This window comes from Palaemon carinicauda, chromosome 11 (assembly GCF_036898095.1).
Source record: "Palaemon carinicauda isolate YSFRI2023 chromosome 11, ASM3689809v2, whole genome shotgun sequence".
In the NCBI taxonomy this organism is placed as follows: Eukaryota; Metazoa; Arthropoda; class Malacostraca; order Decapoda; family Palaemonidae; genus Palaemon; species Palaemon carinicauda.
Genome location: NC_090735.1, coordinates 136394593 through 136421283, shown reverse-complemented (window position 1 = coordinate 136421283; position 26691 = coordinate 136394593). Strand labels below are relative to the sequence as shown.

The window sequence follows — 26691 nt, the reverse complement described above, 5'->3', positions numbered from 1 at the left end:
TAGTATATATATATATATATATATATATATATATAATATAGTATATATATATATATATATATATATATAATATAGTATATATATATATATATATATATATGTGTATATATATATATATATATATATATAATATATATATATATATATATATGTATATATATATATATATATATATATATATATATATATATATATATATACTTGAGAAGCCACTCTTGGAGATCATCTTGTTCATAAGTAGGGGACTTACTCTTTTTTTTTTTTTATGCCAGGCCATTATCAAGTGATCGCATCATCATTTGTATACTTTGTCTCTTAGGTATTCTGATAATGTTTAAAGCATGTATTACCAAACATGGGGAAGAACATTGTTAGTTCTGGTAGATACAAGTTTTTTATGCAAGAAAATTTGCTCTTATTCTGTCTGAAAGTTGAAAGGCTGCGAGTCTGGGGACATTGTATTCTGCAGACGTTGGGCTGGATGATTGATGGATATGTAGTAAATCTAATTGAAGTACTGACTAGTATTTTACTAGTTATTACGGCTCTTAATGTTTTTATTTTTATTTGACATTTGAGAGTGATTCAAGATAAATGAATGGTTTTATTGAATTTTTCAATAACAGCCAGCTACCAGTAGTAGTATAGAGACTGCCGAAACTGTTGGGGCCATGAGAGTAGCAGATTCTCCTGCAGCTGGTGGATGTGTAACAGCTGTCATACCATCAACATCCCTGGCAGGGATATCTCTGAACGTGCAACCAACTCCATCAACTGGTAGCCAAGCTACGTCACCTTTACAACCGCAGCAACAATCTTCAATACAGTCCCTCCAGAGACAAAATCTTACAGGTATGTAATCTATGGTAATTTATAGCAACACGGTTGTTTTTGTGTGTAGGCTCATATGATGCTTTTCCTATTTGAGTAAGAAGAAAATAGGATAATTTCAGGATATTCCATACAATGAAAGCATTGTAGGATTTAAAGAGGAGCTAGTTCTTTGTGTTTGCCAAAATATATCCAATAGCTTATTGATTGGGTTGCCCTCCTCTTTTCATGGAAAAGAACTATACTGTAGTTGTTTCATCCTAGTTGGCAACTGGAACCAAACCATGGTTTGAAAGCTCATTGCTGATTGGCTGTTGGGAGTGGTATAGATTCTCAGGGGAGAGCTTACTTCAACTCATATTTTGAAATTAATTTAGGCAAAGTGGATATTTTTTCACTGAAATTATAGTCTTTCATTATTAATTGGTCTGTTACCAAAGAACCAAGTAGATACGACCTAAATAAGTGAGCTACGAAGGAAAAAATAAAAACTTCTCCTGATGAGTAACTGAATATTTTGATGACGACGGGTGATCGTGTGCGGGCGGGAAGCCTGCAGCACTGATGAAACATCACCAAAATTTGCAATGATATCTCGGTACAAAGCCAAATATTTTGCCATTATTTTCCTTCCTTGCATTATTTTTTCAGGTTTATGACATTCAAGAGGACATTTTTCTACAAAATCCACCTATTTTTATTGACATTTGCATAACATTTGTAGGTAAAAAAGTTGCATAAGTTTTATTTCAGTGCTCTTTGCACTTCAACTCGTATTTTTTCGTATATTTTTTCAAGATGTGGATATATTTTTCAAGGTAATACTTGTCATCTACCTTTAGTCTGTGTGAGCAAAGAACCAGGTAGATATTATGCAAAATAAGTGAGGTATAAAGCAAAAATGATTATCGTGTACCGCGAACAAATGCAATGTTTTGCATCGTTGTCGGTCAGCGGGGGGGATTAAGCCTGAACCAACAGCCAATCAGCGACGAGCTTTCAAACTGTGGTTTGGCATCAGCTGCCAGCTAGGATGAAACCGACTTTTTTTTTTTTTTTTTTTTTTTTTTTTTCTTCATTTATTTATTTATTTTTAATACAAATTGCTACTTGTGAAAGGGTGAGTTTTTTTGTTGTGAGAGGTGTAAAGAGGCTTTGTATTGAGTTTTACTCTTGCAAAAGTTACTATGACGACAAATTATTAGTTATTAAGGACGGTCCCTTTTTATTTTACTTATTTTTATTGAAACGTTTTTTAAGTTGTAGTTACAGTACTGCATACAGTACAGTAGTATTGATTGAGACCCTTGAATTTTCATCAATATATTGTGCACTTTTTGTCATGCATTTTTATCATTATTATTATCATCTTTGTTATAATTATTATTTTATGATCATTATTTTTTATTATTATTAAGAAGGGCAAATTTTATATGGAACAAGCCTGGGAGGCTTTTAATTTACAATGCAAACTTTCATAGAATAGATTACTACAGTATGTGAAAAAATAGAAAGCAGATGGGGATAACAAATGAAGGATGACATAGACAAATGTTTACATTAAAAAATGTCAATACAAGTCAGAAAAGCTTTTGCCTTGACCCTCTTTACGCTTTTGGGCATCATCATCAATAATAGGCCAAGAAAACCCTTCTAGTTTGACAGGATAAGGAATTACAGACTAAGCGTGCGGGGAATGTAGTTGTGCAGCGTGTCATAAGAGTGTGGGCTGGTAATGCTATGCTAAGCAGGTAGTACTAGGTCTAGGGGACAGGCAGTACAAAGCTTAAGGAAGGTGGCCCAGCAATGTGTATTCCGAGATGGTCTAAATCATTATTGCCAATCTTGACAAGAAGGAATCTACTCATTTGAGTAATCTTAGTTTTAATCATTAAAACCCAAGAAAGATGCTGACAACAAGACAAGAGAACTGAATCCAGTTATTAGGAAACTGAAAGACCGGAAGTATGAGGCATTGATGCCTTCATATCTCGAGATATAGGAAACCTAATGAAGAATACAGTGCCTTGTTTACTTGAAGCATAAATGATTATAAGGGCTGTGAAGAAGAAAGGTAACAGGAGTAATGTCAAAAGTTCAGATTCTTAAGTACAATGTACCTATGCAATCGAATCGTGAAGCAGGAGTACATTCAATGAAGCAAATTCATACTCTATTTTCAGGAACCATAGGGTCTGACATTGAAGGCACTGTAAGTCGTTTGAGCCTGTCTCCTTCACAGCCAGTTGGTGGTGCAAGATCCAAGGGAGGTGCTTCTTCTTCAAGGTTTTTAGAAGGAGAAGAGGGTGAAAGTCCCAGCTGGGAAGATGACTATAAGGCATGGGAGGAGAAATGTGCGGCTGCGGGCAAGAGCAGAAAAAAGCGAATGCCAAACCGTTCACACCAGACTACCTCAGCGGTTGTAGAAGGTGATGATGATTTATAAAAGTATTGGCTTGAATTTATTATTTTGTAAAGCATTAGAAGAATTTTTGAACGTGGCACCAGTAAAGAACAGAATGGTGAGAAGATTTAAATACAGTATATATATATACAGTATATATATATATATATATATATATATATATATATATATATATATATATATATATATATATATATATATATATATATATATATATATATATATATATATATGTATATATGTATATATATATATATATATATATATATATATATATATATATATATATATATATATATATATATATATATATATATATATATATATATATATATATATATATATCTGTGCTTTTAGTCTTCGCGTATGATAGGTAACCTGCGATTGTCAACGGAAGATTGAATGTATACGTGTATATTCATACATATACATACAGTATATGTGTACAGTATGTGTGTTTATATATAGATATATATATATATATATATATATATATATATATATATATATATATATATATATATATATATATATATATATATATATATTCATTTATACATATACTGTACAGTACATATAATGCATTTCCAATGCAGTATAACGGCATTCTGTAGGAGTACTACAGTGAAAACAAAATTAATAGAAAAATCATATATTTTGATTGACTGTACTTTCGTCAAGATATATTGTTTTCCCATTAATTCTGGTAGTTATAACGTATGAAATAATCAAGGTACATTTTTAAGGAGTTTTTCACTAGGCTATTTTTCAGAAGTGTAGCATATTTTGCAGAAAAAAAGAATTCTTGACCAGTGTAACTTATAGGTTGGCACAGCTATAAATTGTATGGAGTTCATTTTTCCTGTGGGATATCCTGAATGTTCACTTGAAGACTTTATTATGATCTGCATTACTTATCAGATTTTGCTGCTAATGAAAAGGTCAGATCCCGGAATTTAAGAGTAGCCTTATGTATGTATTTGTATTAGCATCAGTCAATGCCACGCATGACAGGTTGAAGTGAGGTTAACCCAAAACCTTTCTACAATAAGAAGTATATAGTCTTTCCACTCATATATGCAGATATGTCAAATTCAGATATATTTTGCTACAGCTGGAACCGACACATCCTCACCTTCATAGCTTTGTTTTAATGTTTGTGTGGTTCATCCATCCTCTTTTGATAATTCGATGATATTTGTTACTTGCTGAACTTTATTTTTCGTACCTATAGTACGGGTTGTTTTTTTGGGAGCCAAACTCTGGCACTGGAGTGAATCACCTTCATCGTTAATGCCTGGTGTCAGCCTTCCCATGCTTGTGGACATGACTAGGGAGTAGGCTATATCTTTTGATAATTGAACCATTTTGTTAGTTTCTTACCATAGGCTCATACTGGTTATGGGGTTAGGGTAATAATCTAATGTTTGTGTCCCGCAGAACATTGCCTGTCAAGTTCCACAAGACAAAACTATTAATCCAGGGAGTCTTTCTCCTGTAATTATAGTTTTTATTGAAGCTGGAACCAATAGCAATTTTTAAACATTGTATATTTTGTAGATACACAAACATGAAGTATTTGTACACATAAATCCTTTTGTGAACCATGCGCAGTTCCCCTTTTCCTCACCACATATGCAGCTTGAATGTTTCAACAATGAAAATAATTACTGCCAAATACTTCTAGTTTGTATATCTTTGGAGAATGCAATTTTCAATTCCAAAAATATATAGAAAGTATAATCAGATATATACTTTAACATATTCTCACCATTCTGTTCCCCTTCTGTTATTGTGTTAAATTGTAGAGTTGCAAACTGTAAAATTTAGAAACAAAATATTCTATTACCATGCAATTATAATATAGTTCCTCATTTGATGTAATATTTTCAGATGGTTTGATGTGACATGAGTTAGAGTTAGTTACATTTAAATCATAAATTTTATGGTTTATATCTTATACCTCATACAGGTCTACCATCGATAATCTGACAATAATTTCAGGCACCTGTCAGAATTAGTCAATTAATAAGATATTATATATAGCATCGTTGAAGCTTTTAAGACTGCCGGATTATTAATACAGTATTACGTATTTGTTTGGGTATTGCTTTGCTTCCGTTGAATGAGGTATAAGAAAAGACCTAAGTCTCCTTATCCTCACCTTACAATATTACTCAATTGTAAATAAAAACTAGTCAATTCTTTTTAGTGAGACAGATTTGCACCGACTCGCAGGGGTACCCTTTTAGCTTGGAAAAGTTTTCTGATCGCTAATTGGTTGAACAAGATAATTCTAACCAATCAGCGATCAGGAAACTTTTCCGAGCCAAAAGGGCATCTCTGCGAGTTGGTGCAAATGCGTCTCATTAAAAAAAAATTGAGTATAGCTGAACACACTGACTTCTCTTGAGATCATGACCAATTCTGCTCAAAGAATGTTTTTGTACTGTATACAGTGTACTGTCTTGATTTAATAGTGGCTGATGCAGTACTGTATTGCATATCAAGATGGAAATAGCATTAGGCTAAGAGACGGCATAGATACGCAAAAAAAAAAAAAAAAATATTTGAAGTAAGTTTGTAAGTTACCTAAGGCTATCTTAATTAAAACTATTGTAATAACATTATATTGCACTCATTAAACTAGATTACTGTATAAAACAGAGCTAGTTCTCTCTCTCTCTCTCTCTCTCTCTCTCTTTTTTTTTTTTTTTTCTTTTTTTTTTTTTTTTTTTTTTTTTTTTTTAAGCACCATACTGAATTACTGCAAAAATATCCCGGCCATACTATAAGCATACATATATCAACAAATTATCGTAATTCCTCGTGATCAAACACTAATGCACACTGACCTAAGATTACTTGAATATTTCCTTATGGACAGCAGTGTACTTAGATATTTTGGAAGGTTTAACAGAATTTTTTTTTTCACAAATAACATTAATATATATATGTTATATATTTATTCATTTTGCAAATAAAATTTTGGAATTTTAAATTATAGCTTTATTTTGCTAATTAGAAGTTATGGCTTACAAACGAAATCAATCTACAGTACTTGGAAATCCATACAATTGCTTATGTCTTTTTATTGCGTACTGTAGTTGGTATTCAAGTTACTGCTGAGTGATGAGTTTATTGTACATTTGTTATTACTGTCAGTATGTGTTCTTTCTAGCCAGGTAATGAAATGTTACAGTATATTGAAGAGGAAAATAAGTACTTAGCATTATAGGAAAGGAATGCTATAAATTACTAAACGAACTAATATATTCAAGAGAAGTTATTACCTTGTAACAGCTAAGATGCATAACAAAGACTAAAATCCACATACAGTAAGCAGAAGTCCTTGCTCTTGCCTATTATCTTTGTTTTTATTTAGTAAATACACAACATTTCGGTCTTGATTTTGGTCATAATCTTAGATTTTTAATAGAATAGCTAAATTCAGGAAAAACTGAAGTAAATGAAGTCATTGAGTTAAAATGCAACGCATTGATTTAATGGCAAATTAACCATGAAAAATCTAGATTATAATTATTTGTAAACTTTGGGAAAATCTTCAAAGATTCATTTCAATTGACAGTTTTTTGTTTTGTTTTTTCAAAATTATGCGGTAAAATGAAAGGAAGCTAACAAGCAAAACTACTTTGCTAACCACTGTGATTAGTTAATGATGGTTTCATTCAAGGGAACATGCTTTAATTATTTGTGTTATAATAAAGCTATTTTGGTTGGAAATGGATGGTGCAAATTATGGGGCATGAAGTTGAATTGGTTTATGTAGTTTTATTGAGCCATGATGAGAAAATACGATAACGCCTTTGATGAATGGTTGAAGACAAGTAAACTATTGAAGACACTTTGCCGTTTAAATTTTGGCAATTGCGCATTATTTAAATCGGTCACTAATTTTACGTTTAATATCTAATTTAAGTTTCTAATACAGTAGTCCAGTACTGATGAGGTTATCTGTAATTAGCAAGTTACATGTATAAAAATTTGTATTGTTAGCCAGTGTGATAGGTGTTTCAGTATGACCTCCAATAATCCGGCAAGATTCTAGAAGAATGGTGCCAAACTATTGATGGTGGACCTGCACTATATTATGTAATTTTTTTTTCTTTTTGGTTAGTGACTAGTTGGTTGAACTAGCCCTTTGAATTATTCTGGACTATACATTCACCATTGGATGATATTCTCAACTCTTCAAATGCTGACTCAAAAGTTTTTTTTTATGTAAAGGAAGCAAAATATTGTGCATGACAAATTTTAAGGAGTTGAAGGGGCGTGGTTTAAGTGACCATAGCGTACAAATGGAAATTAAAAACAGATTGAAGAGCAGTAGGTCCAGAATTTATTATGGAACATCTGCCTCTCATTTCTTGATGAATTACAAGAGTTTGTTTGTAGTATAAATTAAGATGTTAAAGTTGGACTAGGGTAAACTCAAGAAATTCACACAACCTAATGTGATTGATTATGCATGGCACAATTTAGGCAGCATCACAATTAAACTACCATGAGAAAGCAAAAGATTTCTGTTTTATATATATATATATATATATATATATATATATATATATATATATATATATATATATATATATATATATATATATATATATATATTATATTTAGTTTAAGAATTCCATTACTATTAATTTTCTTACAAAATATCCAACATCATTATTATAGGAAAAGTTAGAGCAATAGATGCTGTTTTTTTTTTTAAACATAATATGATTCTGCAGTTGTGCCATATGCAAGTTACGAAATATGACTTGATAATTATTGAAATATCTTATAATACAGAATTAATATTTGGTATTCCAAATATATATGAAAAATATTCCGGGTTCATCATTTAGGTAAGAAGCCTTGTTATCGATAGTGTATTTTGCTTTTTAAAATTTTGTTTAGTCCAGAAACCGTAACTTTGACAGGTTTGTACCATACCCGCGACAACCTTATAGCCTGGATAAAATCAGCAGGACCTGGCTCAGATTCTGGTTCCTCCGGTAATTCATCCGATAGTGTTGGATCTTCCTCAAGTGGCGACAAGATATGTAATTTAGAGGTAACCATAGTTTAGTCAAATACTTGTTTAAATTACATATGTATTTAAATACTGTACAGTATAATATAATATCTGATATTTATGGTAGTTATAAATTTGTTCCATAGAAAATTGATAAATAATTTTATTTTCCTTTGCAGGCAAACAAACCAGTTGAGTCTCCCCCCCTTGGCTTCCCATTAATTCAACCAGTATCTCAACCTCCTACTGAAAATACGACTGCCCAACCGAGACCCCAGCCAGCTTATGGCAAAGGTGTACGTTTCAAAGGAAAAAGGGCATATCCAACCGTACCTAACCAGCCTTCAGAAGCAAGTGCTTATTTCATGTTTGAACTGGCAAAAACTGTTTTGAATAGAGCTGGAGGAAATAGCAGTACATCTTTATTCACACAGGTAAATATTATTATATCTGATTATGCAAATCTAGACTTCATTTATACAAGTGAAAAAGGTAAATTTATCTCTTTCACATGCCTTATGTATTTTGATGTTAGTGTGTAATATATTTATAAAGGCTAGGTTTAGCAGATATACAGTAGGTATATTGAATTAATTTTTTATTTTAGTATTAATGTGTGGAATTATTAGGTGTGTTGATTTTAGCTTCATTCATGCTTTTCAAAAATGTTAGAAGTTCCTTGCCACTTCAGTTTTTAGATTAGTCTTGAAGCATTCCCCTAGATCGTATACAATGTTTATTTGGTAATCTTATTTTCAACAGCCAAGCACTACTCAAAACCATCGTGGTCCTCATCGACCCCTTCACATGTGTGCTTTCCAAATTGGATTGTATGCCCTGGGATTGCATAACTGTGTTAGTCCAAATTGGTTGTCAAGAACGTATTCATCTCACGTGTCGTGGATAACAAGTAAGTTGTTTAGTTTTTATTTTGTATTTAAGTTGTTTGAGTTTGCTGTGAGGATTCTCTACCAGGGATGAACTAATTACTTGTATAAAATTCTTCATTATTGGGATTTGTTAAATTTTTCAATCAAGATCTCACTATGGAAAGTTTATTGTTAGGTTCTTCCATCTTTTCAGTAGTGGTTTCATTTTTATAATAACTTTAATGTGAAATGTGCTCACTTTGTTTATTAAAGAGTAATTGTTCCAACACAAAATACTTACCGAGAACTACTTTCTTTTGGAGTCACTTGTGATCCCTCTTTCTCGACCAAGGTTTTTCGCGCCATTACCCCCCTACTCCGTTCTCTACAGAGGCCTACCCCTGCCGCCAAGGAATGCGCCCCGAGGGCAGGATTAGGGCAGGTCGCTGCTTCTCTGGGTCATTCTCCCCATTAAGTTCCTTGGTCGTGAGGTGTTCACACCTCGCTCTCGTCTCTCTCGATCCTTTGTGCGCGTTTAGTGTTCCACGTGTTCCCAGCGTGGGGACTTGTGTTTTTTCGCAGTGTGCTTTCCCAAGTGTTCCTGTGCGTTCACTTTTCAACCGTGTGTTTACCCGGTGTTTAATTCATTTCCTTAAGTGCTTGTGTCGTGCGTTGTGTGCGTTATGGAACAGTATTCCTGTATTTCCTTCAAGGAATTAGTAGTTGAAGGGAACAATTTTACAATAAATCATTCTTCCTCCCCTTATCCTCGGTGTTAGCCGTGTAGGGGCAGCTTATGTTCCCCTTCAACCACGTGTCAGGACTACTAGTCCTGGAACGTAGTGCAGTGAGTGCACTTCGGCACCAAGAGGAAGAATACATCCAAGAGGCTCATAGGAAGACGAGCCTCTCCTCGCCACTTAATTCCCAATGCCTCGTCGAATAGAGATTCTTATACAGCCATCTTCCCCTACCCAGAGTAGGGGACGAGGTAAGTCAGTTGCGGGAAGTGCCCATTGCTCTTCCCCAGGAGTTTGAGTGGGTGCGGTATAGCACCAAGAAGAAGTAGGCGACGAAGGGTTCGCCTAAGAAGACTAGCGCCGGGCGTCTCGCCTGACAGAGCTTCCCTACCACCCTCTCCTACCCAGAGTAGGAGACGAGGTTGGTTTATTGTGGAGAAGATAACTCTTTAGAAGTAGTTCGAGGTAAGTACTACAGTGATACCTCGGTAGTCGAACGACTCTATACTCGAACAATTCGGAGTTCGACCAAAATTTTCGAGAAATTTTTGCTGCGGTGCTCGACCAAAAATTCGGTACTCGACCAGCCGAACACGTGACGACCGCATGGGCTTTGTGATGATCGCGCCATCTCGGCCACTCTCGCTTGTTCGGGAAGCATCAGTTCTCTCGAGAGCGTCACTCAGACAACGCGCGATCAGCATTCGTTGTGATTTAGTGATTTTCAGTGCTTTTAATTGCTTTTTTAGCTTTCATAATGAGTCCCAAGAAAGTAATGAGTGTTAAGGGGAAGGAGAAGAGGAAAACAGTGCGAACAACGATCGAGTTGAAGAAGGAAATTATAGCGAAATATGAGAATGGTGTACGAGTGTCCGATTTAGCGGTAGAATACGGAATGGCGAAGTCGACCATTTCTACGTTTTTAAAGCATAAAGAAATGATTAAGAAGGCGAATGTTGCAACGGGAGTTACGGCGGTAACTAAGCAAAGGCCACAAGTGATTGAGGAGATGGAAAAGTTGCTTTTAATATTTATTAAAGAAAAACAGTTGGCCGGGGAAAGTGTTAGTGAAGCGTTCATTTGTGAAAAAGCGTTGCATATCTATGAAGAATTAGTGAAGAAAAGTCCGAGTACCAGTGAAAGTGATTCATTTACATTTAAAGCGAGCAGGGGTTGGTTTGAAAAGTTTCGTAATAGAACAGGTATTCATCGTGTTACTAGGCATGGGGAGGCAGCTAGTTCGGATCAAATTGCAGCCGATAAATACGTGGGGGAATTCGATCGGTGCATAAATGAACAAAATTTGATCGCACAACAAGTCTTTAATTGTGATGAGACTGGGTTATTTTGGAAGAAAATGCCAGCCAATACGTACATTACCAAGGACGAGACGAAGATGCCAGGTCACAAGCCAATGAAAGATAGGCTAACATTGTTGCTGTGTGCAAATGCAAGTGGCGATTGCAAGATCAAACCCTTGTTAGTGTACCACTCGGACAACCCCCGGGTGTTCAAACGAAATAATATTTGTAAAAGTGCACTACCAGTTATGTGGCGCTCGAACACTAAATCTTGGGTCACAAGACAATTCTTTACTGAGTGGATAAACGAAGTGTTTGCCCCCCAGGTTAAGGCTTACCTCATTGAAAAGAGCTTGCCAATGAAATGTCTTCTGGTTATGGACAATGCTCCTGCACATCCTCCAGGTCTCGAGGATGACTTGAAAGAAGAATACAGCTTTATCAAAATCAAATTCTTGCCCCCCAATACTACTCCCATACTCCAGCCCATGGACCAACAGGTCATTTCAAACTTCAAAAAACTCTATACCAAGGCCCTTTTCAGAAAGTGTTTTGAAGTGACCAGTGACACGAAGTTGACCCTAAAGGAATTCTGGAAGGAACACTTCAGCATCCTCAACTCTGTTAACATGATTGACCAAGCTTGGCGAGGTGTGACCTATAGGACATTGAACTCTGCCTGGCGTAAGCTGTGGCCATCATGTGTCACAGAGAGGGAGTTTGAAGGTTTCCAACCAGAGGCGGGTCCAAGCACTGCTACCCCTGTAATTTCTGATGACACTGATGTCGTTGAGGAAATTGTTGTCATGGGCAGGAGTTTGGGGCTTGAGGTCGACAAGGATGATATTGATGAGCTTGTAGAAAGCCATTCTACCGAGTTGACTGTGGAGGAATTGTTGCACCTGCAACAACAACAGCAGCAGGATCTGATTGTGGAGCAGGAATCTTCAGAAGAGGATGAGGTAAGGGAGGATGTTCCAAGTTCTCTCATCAATGAAATTTGTTCCAAGTGGGCAGATGTGCAGGCTTTTGCTGAAAAATACCACCCAGAAATTGCAGTAGCAAACCGGGCAGTGCATATGTTTAATGATAGTGTCATGTATCATTTTCGAAGAATACTGCAGAGGAGGAAGAAACAATTAACAATAGACCAGTTTTTCACAAAAGAAAAGAAAGCTGCTACATCAAAGCCTGTTTCTCCTCCAAAGAAGAGACAAAGAAGAGAAGAAACCCCTGAAATAGATCTGCCCACCCTTTCATTGGAGAGAGAAACAACTCCTGAAGGAGAACTACCCCGCCACATCATGGAAGGGGACTCTCCTTCCAAGCAGTAACCTCCCCCTTCCATCCTCTCCACATCCATCCCTGTATGCCATCGAACCGCTGCTCAAAGGTATGTTCACTACAGTACAGAAAATGGTTTAAAATTGTTTTATTTTAGTACAGTAAATGGTTTAAAATTGTTTTATAGGATTTTCTGACCAATTTCATACACATTTAGATAATTATTGTTGTTTAGGTACACGTTTTATTAATATTTTGGGCCTGTTCGAGTGCTTGGGAACGGAATAGAATATATACCATTATTTCTTATGGGGAAAAAAAATTCGGTACTCGAACAAATCGGAGGTCGAACACGGATCTCGAACGGATTATGGTCGAGTACCGAGGTATCACTGTACTTTCGAGTGTGTGTGAGGAGACGGAGTCCTGGTGCAAGCAGGCCACGTCTCCTCTGATGACCCCATGTGGGGGAAAAATGTCCCTAATTCTTCTCCAGTCTCTTGGTGTATTTTTCAGTCTCTTCTGCAGCCGAGGGCCTCGCCGAGAAGGAGCCTCCCAGGTCTGTATTGCAGCGTTCCCCGGACCGGCAACCCAGGGTTTTTCTCACCACGAAGGCCATCCTCCAGACGCAGATATAACCCTCGCAGGGAGAAATGCGAGAAGGCCTCTTCAGGCAGGTGTAAGACCGCGAAGCTTCCGGTTCACCCCGCCAGCGGGTGTAACCAGGCTTCTTTACGGGCAGTCTGGCCGAATCAGCACAGCTGGTTTGGCCCTCGGACTTAAAAGGAACGGTTCCCTCCGTCGGGTCAGCCCACGGGGATCCGCGTCCGCGTCCCCCATAGAGAATACACGAACAGTAGTCCTCGACGGTACGGCGATGCCGGTTCTGACCCCTGAACCTGCTGCGGAGCTCCCCGCCGGGGAAGACCGGTACCACCGCAAGGGAGTGCCTGGTATTCCAGAACCGAAGCGCCCGGGGAGTGCCCGGTGACCCGGCTCCTCGAGATCAAGCCGTAGGAAGGACTCTACAGGTAAGCGTAAGTCCCCGAAGCCTCCGGTTAACCCCGCCCAGCGGGGGGAAACGCGCTTCTTGTCGGGCGGCCTGGCCGAACCAGCCCAGCTGGTGCGGCCTTCGGGTCAGAAAGAACGGTTCCCGCTGTCGGGTCAGCCCACGGGAACCGCATCCTCGGCACCCAGAGCCCTTGGGCGGACGAGAGTCCCCGCTGAACCAGCGTTGCCTGCGTTAACCCAGGCCCCTGGTGCGGACGTCCCCGCAGATGGAATCCAGTACCTCGGCAGGACGGCGCCCCTGGCCCCAAAGAGCTAGACGTCCAGTCGGCGTGCCCGGTAACCCAGCTCCCCGGCCCCAAGCCGAGACCACGGCTGACGGAGAGGAGGGCTCCCTGACGGAGGACTCCGTCTATAGGAGAGTGGTTAGCCTTTTCAGAAGGCACCACAAATACCGGAACCTGCGACTACGGATGAAGTTTCCTGGAAGTCAAGCCTTTTGAGGATCATGCAGACTCCCTCCCAACCTAAGACGTCCCTAGCACTTCCTCTAACCCGAGATCTAGTCCTAGAGCAGGAGTATGTCGGCAAGGTAGTGGCCAGCATGCCGAGGCCCCCCAACCTTTAAGGTGGGGTCAGCAGTAGACATCCTTAGTCAAGGCGTTTCAGACGGTAGAGCCTCTTCGGCCCCAGTCTGGTTCTCGCCAGCAGAAGTCTCCATGATGGAGAAAATGTCGAGGGACTTAGTAAACGTCTCCTCTTGGCTGGACTGGTGGGCTTACACTTTGGGAGGTTACAAGCCTCCTTTGACCCCGAGGACCCTGTCCAGCAAGGCCTACGGAGGGACCTCATTACCTCCGGGGGTAAAACCCTTAGGTTATTGACATATCAGTCTCTAGCACTAACAGCTAACTGGGTGCTCTGGAAGCGAGACACTGTTCTGGCGAAGGTGTCTTGGAAGGTACCAGACGGGGAGACGCGAGCCATTCGCAGCTTTCCCCTGTGGGGAGAGTCTCTGTTTCCTCGGAAGGAACTAGAAGCCATAATGGAGAAGGTCTTGAAAAAGGAGGAGACTAACGTCCCCAGACCTACGACTCCTAGGAGACCGCCCTATAAGAGGTCCGTCTCGGATAGTGCCGTGACACCCCAAGCCTCTACCAGCACTACGAGGAGAGAAGCCCCCCTCTTCCTCCTGGTCCGCAACACCTCAGCCCCCCTGCAGGGGAGCTCCAGCGCCCTCAAGCTCCTTCAGGTCGGGTTACTCCGCCTCTAGGAGAGGCAGATCAGGCCGCTCCTCTAGAAGAAGATAAGAGTGGGAGGCCCCCTATCCCCGCCCAACCCTCGGGTTGGAAGATGCCTCAGACGTCATTGGCAAGCATGGAAGGCTCAAGGAGCAGAACCTTGGACAGTGTCCGTACTAAAGGAGGGCTACAGACTTCCGTTCCTAACGGAACCACCCCCGCTTTTTCCGGCCAACCGGATAGAATGGCTAGATCCCAAAGACCCGTTAAAGAGGACCGCCCTTCAAGAGGAGGTGTCGTCCATGCTAGAGAAGGGTGCCATGGAAGAAGTTCTTCTCCTAGGGCCAGGTTTCTACAGTCGCCTGTTCCTGGTGGAGAAAGCGACCCGGGGGTAGAGACCGGTTATAGATCTGTCAGCTCTCAACAGGTTCGTCAAGAAGACGGACTTCAAAATGGACACTCAGAATTCAGTCCTGCTGTCCTTGAGGGAGAAAGATTATATGATGACCATCGACCCCAAGGATGAATACTTCCAGATTCCGGTCCACACCTCGGGTCGGAAGTTCCTCCGGGTGAAATAGGGTTCCCAGATCCTGCAATTCAGGACCCTTTTCTTTGGTCTGTCAACAGCTCCCCAAGTGTTCACGAGAGTCTCCACGGCTGTCGCAGTGGGGGCTCACGAACGAGGCATCCGCCTTATCAGATACCTGGACGACTGGTGGCTTCTTTCCGCCTCAATGGTCCTCTTGGAGGAACAAGGGAGAAGTCTCCTCCAGTTTTGCAAGGATCTGGGGAGCGTAATCAACCCGAAGTAGTCAAATCTATCCCCATCCACCGGAATGAACTACTTGGGAATGACATTAGACATCATTCGGGGAAAATTTTCCCTTCGGAGGATAAGATAAGAAACCTCAGGCACATTAGTCAGCCGTTCCTGTCAGAACACCCCAGGAGGGCGAAAGACTGGCAGAGGCTGATAGGTCACCTGGTCTCATTGGAGAACCTAGTTCCCCAAGGGAGGGTAAGGCTCAGATCCATCCAATGGAATCTCAGGAACCTCTGGTGACAGACAGATTCACAGCAGGTGCTAATCCTAGTCCTTCCAAACACGAGACCCTCCCTAGAATGGTGGCATTGCCAGTCGAACTCACTCAAGGGGACGACCTTCGGGACCGGCCCTCCCGAGTTACTACTGTTCACAGACGCCTCCAATCAGGGATGGGGAGCCCTTCTCCTCGACGAAAAGGCACGAGAGACCTGGTTGGAAGGGGAGAGGCAACTCCACATCAATGTCCTGGAGTTGGAAGCAGTCCAGAAGGCGTGCCTACACTTCGCAAGTCTGCTAAAGGGGAACACCGTGGCGTGGATGTGCGACAACGCCACGGTAGTGGCATACATAAAGAATCAGGGTACTTGTAATCGAAGGAGTTGTGCGATTTTACCATAGAGAGTCTAGATTGAGCGGAAGAAAATTAAGTGGTGATGTTAGCAAGGTTCATTCCCAGGAAGAAAAACGTTCTGGCCGACGGCCTCAGCAGAATGGGCCACATAGTAGGGACAGAGTGGTCCCTTCTCCCAGGAATAGCCAAGCTCATCATTCAACGCTGGGGTTCCCCGGTGGTTGACCTCTTTGCAACAACCTCAACGCCCAACTCCCAGTCTATTGCTCCCCTGTACCAGACCCGAAAGCAGCCTTAGAAGACTCTTTTCAGCACAAGTGGGACAATCTGGATGTGTACGCCTTTCCCCCTTTTCACGTTGATAAGACAAGTGCTCAACAGAGTAAAGACGGCCCGAAACCTGAAGATGACTTTGGTACCGCCCTGGTGGCCGGAGAGAGAGAGTGGTTCGCGGATCTAAAAGGCCTATCGAGTCAACTGCCATGGCCTCTGTCCGCCAGGTCAGACCTTCTGCACCAACCTCACTTTCTCAAGCTCCACGACAGCCCACTCTCCCTACGTCTTCACGACTGAAGACTAAAGAGCGGCTCCTGAAGAAAGAAGGATATTCTTCCTCCACGGCTAAGAGAATGTCTCTATTCCTGAGAAAGTCGTCAGCCGCGGTCTACCAGACAAAATGGACCTCCGTCACGAAGTGGTGCTCTGAGAGGCACATTAGACCTCTTAAGGCCTCTGTCCCAGACATAGCAGATTTTCTGGCGTTTCTCAGGGACAAAGCAGGGATGTCAAGTCTCCCTCCTGAAGGGCATCGACCCGGGGGCCTCGAGACACATAGCGATGCTTGTCAAAAGCTTCGAGCAGTCTTGCCCCCCTCAGGCGGGAAAGGTGCCCCAGTGGGACTTAGGCAAGGTACGGAAGATGATGTGTCGTTCCCCCTTTGAACCCTTGAAGGATATCGTGGACAAAGATCTCACCCTCAAGGCCGTCTTCTTGCTGGCCTTGGCGTCCGCTAAGAGAGTGGGAGAGATACATGGTTTGTCATTCGACGTCTCTCACTCCGACCAGGTATCAAAAACCTCTTCGTTTCCACAGGTGTTAATAGGAAACAAGTTTCCAAGGACACCATTTCCTTCTGGGGGCCTCGAGACACATAGCGATGCTTGTCAAAAGCTTCGAGCAGTCTTGCCCCCCTCAGGCGGGAAAGGTGCCCTAGTGGGACTTAGGCAAGGTACGGAAGATGATGTGTCGTTCCCCCTTTGAACCCTTGAAGGATATCGTGGACAAAGATCTCACCCTCAAGGCTGTCTTCTTGCTGGCCTTGGCGTCCGCTAAGAGAGTGGGAGAGATACATGGTTTGTCATTCGACGTCTCTCACTCCGACCAGGTATCAAAAACCTCTTCGTTTCCACAGGTGTTAATAGGAAACAAGTTTCCAAGAACACCATTTCCTTCTGGGGGCCTCGAGACACATAGCGATGCTTGTCAAAAGCTTCGAGCAGTCTTGCCCCCCTCAGGCGGGAAAGGTGCCCCAGTGGGACTTAGGCAAGGTACGGAAGATGATGTGTCGTTCCCCCTTTGAACCCTTGAAGGATATCGTGGACAAAGATCTCACCCTCAAGGCCGTCTTCTTGCTGGCCTTGGCGTCCGCTAAGAGAGTGGGAGAGATACATGGTTTGTCATTCGACGTCTCTCACTCCGACCAGGTATCAAAAACCTCTTCGTTTCCACAGGTGTTAATAGGAAACAAGTTTCCAAGAACACCATTTCCTTCTGGCTGAGACAAGTCATCGCTAGAACCTATGAAGAGGATAAAATGGCAGTGCCAGGCACTCCCCGGCCCCATGACATCAGGGGTCTGAGCACCTCCTTGGCCTTTGAGAGTAACATGGCAGTGGGGCAGATCCTACAGGCAGGCACTTGGTCGCACCAGTCAACCTTTACTGCCCACTACCTCAAGGATTATTCAAGGAAATCCTTGGACGGGTTCTCCATTGGGACAGTCATTACCGCCCTCCAGGCTGTGTAGCGGTAAGGCTGGAGACTGTCCCCAACGATGAACACATTCTTCGCGACTACATCTGGAGGGAATCGTCAGAAGAATTTTTTAAGAGGTAAGTCTTAGATAATAGCGTAAGGTTGCGCAGTTACCCTCACTCCCGCACTCTGATAGGCCCCCGCGTTCCATAGCCCTCTAGGCCCTACGTGCCGAGTCAAGTGTCAGAATAGCACTCTCGCCTCCTAAAGTATAAGTCTCCAAAAGAAAGTAGTTCTCGGTAAGTATTTTGTGTTGGAACAAATCAAAAATTTTAAGTAATTTTTATTTTTCCTAACATACTTACCGAGAACTACTTTCGGGTAATGGCTCTCCCTTCCGTCCCTGAGTGCCATCCTTCCATTGCCAAGTTGGGCTATACGACGAACTTAATGAGGAGAATGACCCAGAGAAGCAGCGACCTGCCCTAATCCTGCCCTCGGGGCGCATTCCTTGGCGGCGGGGGTAGGCCTATGTAGAGAACGGAGTAGGGGGGTAACGGCGCGAAAAACCTTGGTCGAGAAAGAGGGATCACAAGTGACTCCAAAAGAAAGTAGTTCTAGGTAAGTATGTTAGGAAAAATAAAAAGTACTTAAAATTTTTTATATTGATTTGCAAAAATTAATGTAATTAATTTTTTTAATTATAGGGAATTATAGTGTTCGAGCTGTAACTCTCTTCAATCCTCCTCTGAACACGGCTAGGTAGCTCTTACTGTTCAGATCATTCAGTGACTGTCACACTTGAAAGTTTTTACAACTACTAAAATTTTACCAAATTTCAATTTTATCCACTTGCTTTCATCTTTTTCATATGAATCATATATTGTTGAATAACTGATGAAATGCACTCCTTTTACATTGGTTATAATCTGACCATTCCTTTTTCAAAGAAATCTGTAAAACTAACATCTACATAAATTTATATGAAGAAAAACTCATTAGTGTGATTTTATCTTGCCACACAAAGATTCCGAAAAGTTCTTCCTGCTTATTATTTTTTATGATCTTTTGTTATAAATGGTGGAGATTAGACTTGGAGTATAGATCTCCCTGCTAAGTCATCCATAGACAATTACATGGTTTCTCCAGGCCTTACATGTACTAACTAGGTAACCACTTGTTAGCTAGTTTTGGCATTTAACAAATTATAAAATGAAACTAGTTACTAAACAGAAATAATGTTCTTAGAAAATCTACAATGTAGTTACTTAAAACTTGCACTTTCAAATTAGAAGGTTGGCAATGGACAGCGCTGCTTAGGTGTAAAAAAAAATTATTTTTATCTTGGATGTAAGAAATTATTACTGGGATAGAATAAAGGGTGAAGAAAACGATATATTGAATTCTGCGCATAAATTAACTCATTAAAATTGAAGAGGGAAGTGGATCGGTACATAAGTTCCAAATGGCGCAGTGATTTGGTGACTTTTGATCTTTGGCCTTTTCTTCGGTCAAAGACTACTTTGTATCATGACATATGAAGACCATTAAATGTAGGGATTTGAATTAAGTTTTATTTGTTCCATTTTTCTAATAAAAACCTGAAAGGGATATAAACTTCATATTTACTAAATTATCAGTTAACCCTTATGGAAAATTAGCATCGGATTTTCAACCTTTTGACCAATACTGGTTTATATGCCTTTTTATGCAATTCTTAATACCCGGTATAAAACATTTATGTATTTCAGGCCAAGCAGTAGAAATAGGGTCTTCTGCCGTGTCGTTTTTGATAGATACATGGGAAGGTCATCTAACACCCCAAGAAGCAGCTTCCATAGCAGATCGTGCCTCTAGAGGCCGAGATGCTAAGACAATACGATCTGCAGCAAAGTTAGCCTTGTCATGTTTACCCCATGCACATGCACTTAATCCAAATGAAATACAGAGAGCAATAATTCAGGTAAGATATTTTGCTTGCTTACATTTAATACTAATTTTTTCCTGCATAAATATAAGCTTTCATCCTTTAATAGAAGTATGAAACAACGAAGCTTGAAACCCGGCTGTTAAAATTTATAACAATTTATAGGTAGTTACTAGCGAGTAGTGGTGGAAGATCAGCTCACATATGAGCTCTCAGTAGCCACTTTGACCACAGCCACCGAGTGATACAGACGAACTGTGTTGAATAACTTGGCCTTCTCCCATTTTCTTTGTTTCTTGCAGAATGTTGAGTGCTTGGGTAAATAGAGAAACTATGTTCAGGCATGCGGTCCTGTCCAGGGGTTTCTTGCCATTAAGTGTGGAACCTTTATGAACATAAATTCTTTGTTCCTTTTTTGCTGGGGCCATGACTGCCTTGCTGTTATCACCCTGTGAGGAATATATTATTGCCTGGAATATGGCAAAAAGAGAGAGAAGTTCAAGCAAAATTCTTCTAATGACATCTTTCTTCTTCTGGCTTTAGCTTCAGAGCCTTCTTAGTCTCCCTCTCGGGGGTAAGTTAATGAAAAATCACATTTTTGATTCAACTTAAAGGGAAGCTCAGAGTGAGGCCACCTTATATGGTTCCCCTAGAGAAGCAGGTGTTCTGATTTCTTCTCGGGGAGAACCCAAAATTCTCTTAACAGTCTACTAACCAGTGGACCAGCTGAGTCCTTAAGGATCTTGCTCAACTCTCATCCATCTTTAGGTTAGCCGTGAGGGGAATGGGAAAAACGGGAGCTAGAACTCGTTAAGGAAGCCAGTCACTTCCTGCAATAACTCAAAAAGTGTGGGGATGCCTGTCAAGCCATTGGGAAAGGGGTCAGTATTACAAAGCAGTGGAATGAATGGTAGATTTCTTTTGACACCCATTTATTGGCTCTCTTCCTCTACTCGGACTCCGACGACGTTGTCTTACCCAGATTCGGAGACAGGCCTTATCCTTCATTCATAGGTAAAGAAGATATCTGACAAGGACCTGGTGCAGTTAATGCAGGATGGATCTCAAGGCTTTTACCGTTTATTCCCTATGGAGAAGTCGACTAGAAACTGAAGACTGGTAATCAACCTCTCTAGCCTGAATGACTTTATCCTGCAGACTCCATTCAAGATGGAGACTCCGAGTACCGTACGAGCTGCCATCAGGAGAAACTACTTTATGCTCTTTGAAGAAGTTCCTCTGTGCTTTGGGCGATGTACCCCCTTGTGTTCACTCAAGTGTTCACACTCATCTTAGCTTGAGCTCAATCAATCCTGTGTCCTCCTGGAGGCAACTCCTTTAACATTGAGACAAGCTTACTTCCTTTTGCCATCATCTGAGGATTCTGGTAAATCTAGGGAAGTCTAGTCTCGTGTTATGTATAATGAGCTGCGGCCAGGTATAGCACAAGGACTTACTACAATAGCTGGTTAACAACTTCAATCCCGACTAAGACACAGCCAACTAGCCCATGGAGTACTATGATAAGTAGGCACCTACCCTTGTTTTGGTTCTGGGCAAGGGGCCCCAACAAGTAATGTGTACTTCAGGTAAGATTTCTGTTTTATAAGTTTTGAATTACTAAATAATTGAAGACCATGGCGAGAATATGAAAAAATAAAAATAAGCTATCATAAAATATTTATTTTGTAAAGTAGGTGACGAAGAAAACTAGTATCCTAATCATTGGTGAGTCATCGACAATAATGAAAAAATAAGTAGGTTGAGAATCATTTACAGGATGCATATTGGTCTACAATTACAATAACCCCAAAATTTATAAAACCCAATTCATTTTATAATAAAACACCATTAAACAATGAAAACAACAAAATTTGTTATAGTACAGCCCATTTCCTCGTTTTTAAAATCACAAATGCTTTTACAAATAGAGCTTGTTGGCGTTCTCCAATATGTTAATGTCGAGGCTCGACAGGAAGCTCCCGATCTACTGCTCACATGCTCCAATAATATGTTCACGACAATGCTCATCAGGTAGCTCCCAATCTACTGCTCACAGACTCCAATGATAGGTTTACGACGATGCTCAACAGGAAGTTCTCGATCTATAGCTTGCCATTCACAGATCAAGCAGCAGCCGTAAAGGACACCTTTAAACATCTGTTGGATGTCTTCAACATCTGTATTTTCTGCCGTTTTGCCTTATCTGAAGAGTAGTCAACAGGATACTCGATACTCCAACCCTCAAGATGACCTTGGTGGCTCCCAAGTGGCCCCATGGAGAAAGGTACCCAGACGTTCTAATGATTTTAACCATAGTTTCGGGAGACTATCCAGTTTGCCTAACCTACTTTGCCAGACCCCTCTTCAGAGACAGCACAACTTGGTGATATCCTTGTTACGTCATGGGTTGAACCTTTACAGCATCTCCAAGCAAAAGGTTTTTCGAGAGGCACTGTACAGGAAATGTTTCGATTCCTCTGAAAGTCATCTGTCAGTCTACCTGACAAAGTGAGCCATCTTCTGCCATTGGTGTCATAGTAAGGGTACTTGTCTAGTTGAGCCTCTATTTAGCTGATTACATATTAACGTGTTTGCCTAAGCAAAGAAAAGCGACTTACAGTCTCAGTAGTGAAAGGCTATCGCTTAGACTTGAGACAAGTCTTCGGAGTGGAGGGAGTATTCGTGGAACTTCACCAAAGTTCTGTAAAGGGTTTAGTGTTCAAGAAGCTATTCTTACTTGCCCTGGCTTCTGTAAAATGAGTAGGGAAGCTGCATTTTGACAGGTGGAGTAAGGTCTCCTTTTCCTTCTTTCCTGTGTTCTTGTCACTAAAACTCAAAACAGTTTTAAAAGATCATAAGTTTAAATAATCTCGTAGGGAAACACTCGACAATCGTAAGGATTACTTTTTTGTCCGTAGCAGCACTAAGACGCTACCTGAAACAGACTTAACCTTTAGACCACAACTGTAGGTTTTCTTCATCAGCTCTGGTAGGCCTAAGAAGATCTTGAGAAACACCATTTCCTGTCTGCATGAAACAATGAATAGATCACAAACCCAGACAGCAGAGGAGTTGCAATATTAGCCTTTATTTAGAATCTGTCATCATGCTAAGTTCTGAAAGCAGGAGTCTGAGACTGGACAAACTTCACATCCCACTATAAATGGAAATACACCCACAAATTGTTTGACACATTTTCTCTAGGACCTGTGGTAGTCGCTCATCAGGTTGTGTAGCAGGCCTAGCTCCCTCATAGGACTAGAAGTATCTTGTCTAAAGTGGTTGTAATATGAGTAAGAAAAAAGTGAGCATGTGTCCTTTTTTTTTTTTTTATTGTCCTTCCTTGTGCAGCAGTCAAACCATTATGTTGCTGGAACAGACTGTGATGCAGTTAATTTACCATACTGAGTAACTATTCCATTAGGTTAAGAATTAAGATAGAAGTGTGTTCCCCATCCCCTAAATGAGGGGGAGGCTGGACATTAGTGTAAACCATCAGTTTACTGTAGCACTACAGTTCAGACTTCATAACCCATAGGGATATAGTTTCATCATCATGATCTGTGTAAATGGCATAAAATTTCCAGTCATAGGAACTGCATTGGAGTTAACACTGGCTCCACTTAAGGTCCGAGTGTTTTGACAGTCCTGGATTTTAAACCAGCCATTTTGATTATAAGAGCATCCTCCCATCTATTAATAAGTCTCTTATTAAACAAGATAATTTGTATTTCTGTATGAACTATTTGTATTTTTCCCAATTATACAAACTTGAGTTATTTAAGTTACACTTCCTTCATCCAATCCACAAGCCCTAGGTGGAAGGTCAAAGTGGCTACGTAATGAGCTGGAAAGGGGGTGGAGCTTCCCCCAATGCCCACCAGTAACACTTGCACTTTATTATAAATTTTAAGCTGAGTTTCCAGCTTCGCTGGAATCATACTCCTATTAAAAGGTCTCAGGTTTTTATAGTTAGGGAGAATACAAATACCTTTATACAAATTTTGAATTTTGTCTTGAACGGGAAGACGAGAGTGATCATGAATGGGAGGTTAATCAGTTGTTGTTTGCGGATGATACTGTACTGGTTGGTTGATTAGTGACAGAGTTTGGAAGGGTATGTGAGAGAACGAAGTTGAGAGTTTATGTGGGTAAGAATAAGGTTATAGGGTGCACGAGAAGAGAGGGTGGTGTAAGGTTGAAAGTCATGTTGAATGGAGAGTCACTTGAAGTGATCAGTTTAAGTAATTGGGGTCTGTTGCAGCAAATGGTGGAGTGGAAGCAGATGTACATCTGAGAGTGAATGAAGGATGCAAGGTGTTAGGGGCAGTGAAGGGAGTGGTAAAGAATAGAAGGTTAGGCATGAATGTAGAGAGAGTTCTATATAAGAAAGTGATTGTACCAACTGTGATGTATGGATCAGAGTTGTGGGGAATGAAAGTGATGGCGAGACAGAAATTGAATGTGTTTGAGATGAAGCGTCTAAGGAGAATGGCTGGTATATCTTGATTAGATAGGGTTAGGAACGAAGTAGTGAGGGTGAGAATGGGTGTAAGAAATGATTTAGTAGCTAAAGTATATATGAATGTGTTCAGGTGGTTTGGCCATGTTGAGAGAATGGAAAGTGGCTGTTTGCTAAAGGTGATCAATGCAAGAGTTGATGGAAAAAGTACAAAAGGAAGGCCAAGGTTTGGGTGGATGGATGGAGTGAAGAAAGATCTGGGTGATAGGATAGATATGAGAGAGGCAAGAGAGAGTGCTAGAAATAGGAATGAATGGCGAGGAATTGTGACGGAGTTCCGCTAGGCCCTGCTGCTTCCCCGGGCGCGAAGGTAGGAGCAGTAGGGGATTCAGCATATGAAACTTCATTTGTGGTTGAAAATGGGGGAGGGTGGGCTGTGGCACCCTAGCAGTACCAGCCAAACTCGGTTGAAACCCTCATCAGGCTGGGAGGAGGCGAGAGAGGAAAGGTCCCCTTTTGTTCCTTTGTTTGATGTCGGCTACCCCCCGAAATTTGGGGAAGTGCCTTGGTAAATAGATATAGGTTTTGATACTTTAGCAAACTAGCCACTGAACTAGATAGTCTTTAATTTTATTTGATAAATATCTAGTTATTTTATCACCTAATTATATATCTCGCATTCCAATAGTATTTGTGTCAATGTACATTTGAGGGGAGTGGAGACAAGTATTGTATTTTAATTGAATATCTAAGGTGAATTTGAACCAAAGTTATATGTTGATAAGGACGGATTTAGTTTTTCTTTAAATATTAGAGCATTTGATGAAGTAAATTTTAGTTCTGTAGCTTTTTCTTTGAAAGGTGTACTGTGTTGCATGGTTGACTATATGTTGTAGATAAGATTATGCATGTTTTAGATTAGTTATGCTCAGGCTTAAAGTTTTCTGTATAAATGTATTAACTTATTTTCTTCTGTTTTCAGTGTAAAGAGCAAAGTGATTCTATGCTTGAAAATGCTTGTCTAGCAGTTGAAGGAGCAGCTAAAGGAGGGGGAGTGTATCCAGAAGTTCTCTTTTCTGTTGCCCGGCGTTGGTACGAGCTCTATGAAGCCCGAACACGTCACCAGGCTCGCCATCAGGCAAGAATTGGCGGTAATCAGCACACAGCAGAACCTCCCTTTGTTGATCCAGGTGTATCCCATGACCTGCCACTTTTGCCACCACCACCGTTAAATCCGCCGACACCACCGCAGCAGCAACAGCCTCAGCAACAGCAGCAACAACAGCAGCAGCAGCCTCCTCCTATTCCAGCCTTGGAACAACCAGCTCAACCAAGTTTACATCCTCCTGTGAGTAGAGCTGTTTTTGGTTTTCATATAAGTAGTTGTTATTCTGGATGTAAGCGGCCAACACACTTGCTGGCGAAGGGAATGCTATGCTATACTGTATTATTTGATAAATTCTCTCTCTCTCTCTCTCTCTCTCTCTCTCTCTCTCTCTCTCTCTCTCTCTCTCTCTCTCTCTCTCTCTCTCTCTCTCTCTTTATGTATATCCATTTCAATATTTTTTTTTTTATCATCCAATTCAAACAGGTATCTGTTGCTACAAACAGTAATGGAAGTCCAGGCACACTAACTGGAGTAGCAGGTTACCCTGTGGCTGCAACAGCGCCATCAGTACCATATGGACTACCTGGCATTCCATACCCTCTTGGTTATAATTATATCCAAGGTCTCACAACAAGTGTGTCATGCATAAATCCACAAATGCCAATGCAGGTAACTAACATTTCTTGAACCCCCAAGTGTATCCTTGAATTTGTGTAGGTTGTCATAAATTGTCTGAATATTTAAGATGTGAGCTTTGTCTCTCGTGAAAATTTAGTGTCCGTTTCTTGTGTATATATTCACTAAATTAATCATTGTGTCTGCATGTTTTTTTTATAAAAAAAAAGCTACTAATGACCCATTTAACCCAACACCTTTCATAGCAGGAACTAAAATTAATTCTAGTTGCACAGTATCTCAATAGAATGTACATTATTAATCAGTTGATTGTGCAATTGCAATTTGCTTATTGTGGATATAGGCTTTTCTATTGTCTTGGGATGAATTATGATTAGATTTCCCTATACAGAAAATTTAAGATTTCCTATGATATTGAGTCCATTCACATATATCATT

At 40.6% G+C, this 26691-nt stretch overlaps 1 protein-coding gene across 4 annotated transcripts in view; it reads left to right on the top strand.

Moving 5' to 3' along the window:
* The window catches only part of Dora (Dorado), a 153414-nt gene that overhangs the window by 104963 nt on the left and 21760 nt on the right, over nucleotides 1-26691 (top strand). For 2 of the 4 annotated variants that reach the window (XM_068383472.1, XM_068383473.1), the window contains exons 13-20: nucleotides 627-852; nucleotides 3015-3260; nucleotides 8206-8339; nucleotides 8480-8734; nucleotides 9063-9210; nucleotides 19869-20080; nucleotides 25492-25857; nucleotides 26101-26286. In XM_068383472.1, the coding sequence (XP_068239573.1) occupies nucleotides 627-852; nucleotides 3015-3260; nucleotides 8206-8339; nucleotides 8480-8734; nucleotides 9063-9210; nucleotides 19869-20080; nucleotides 25492-25857; nucleotides 26101-26286 (1773 nt within the window). The remainder of the gene's footprint in view (nucleotides 1-626; nucleotides 853-3014; nucleotides 3261-8205; nucleotides 8340-8479; nucleotides 8735-9062; nucleotides 9211-19868; nucleotides 20081-25491; nucleotides 25858-26100; nucleotides 26287-26691) is intronic. The other 2 variants (XM_068383474.1, XM_068383476.1) reach the window with 2 other exon arrangements.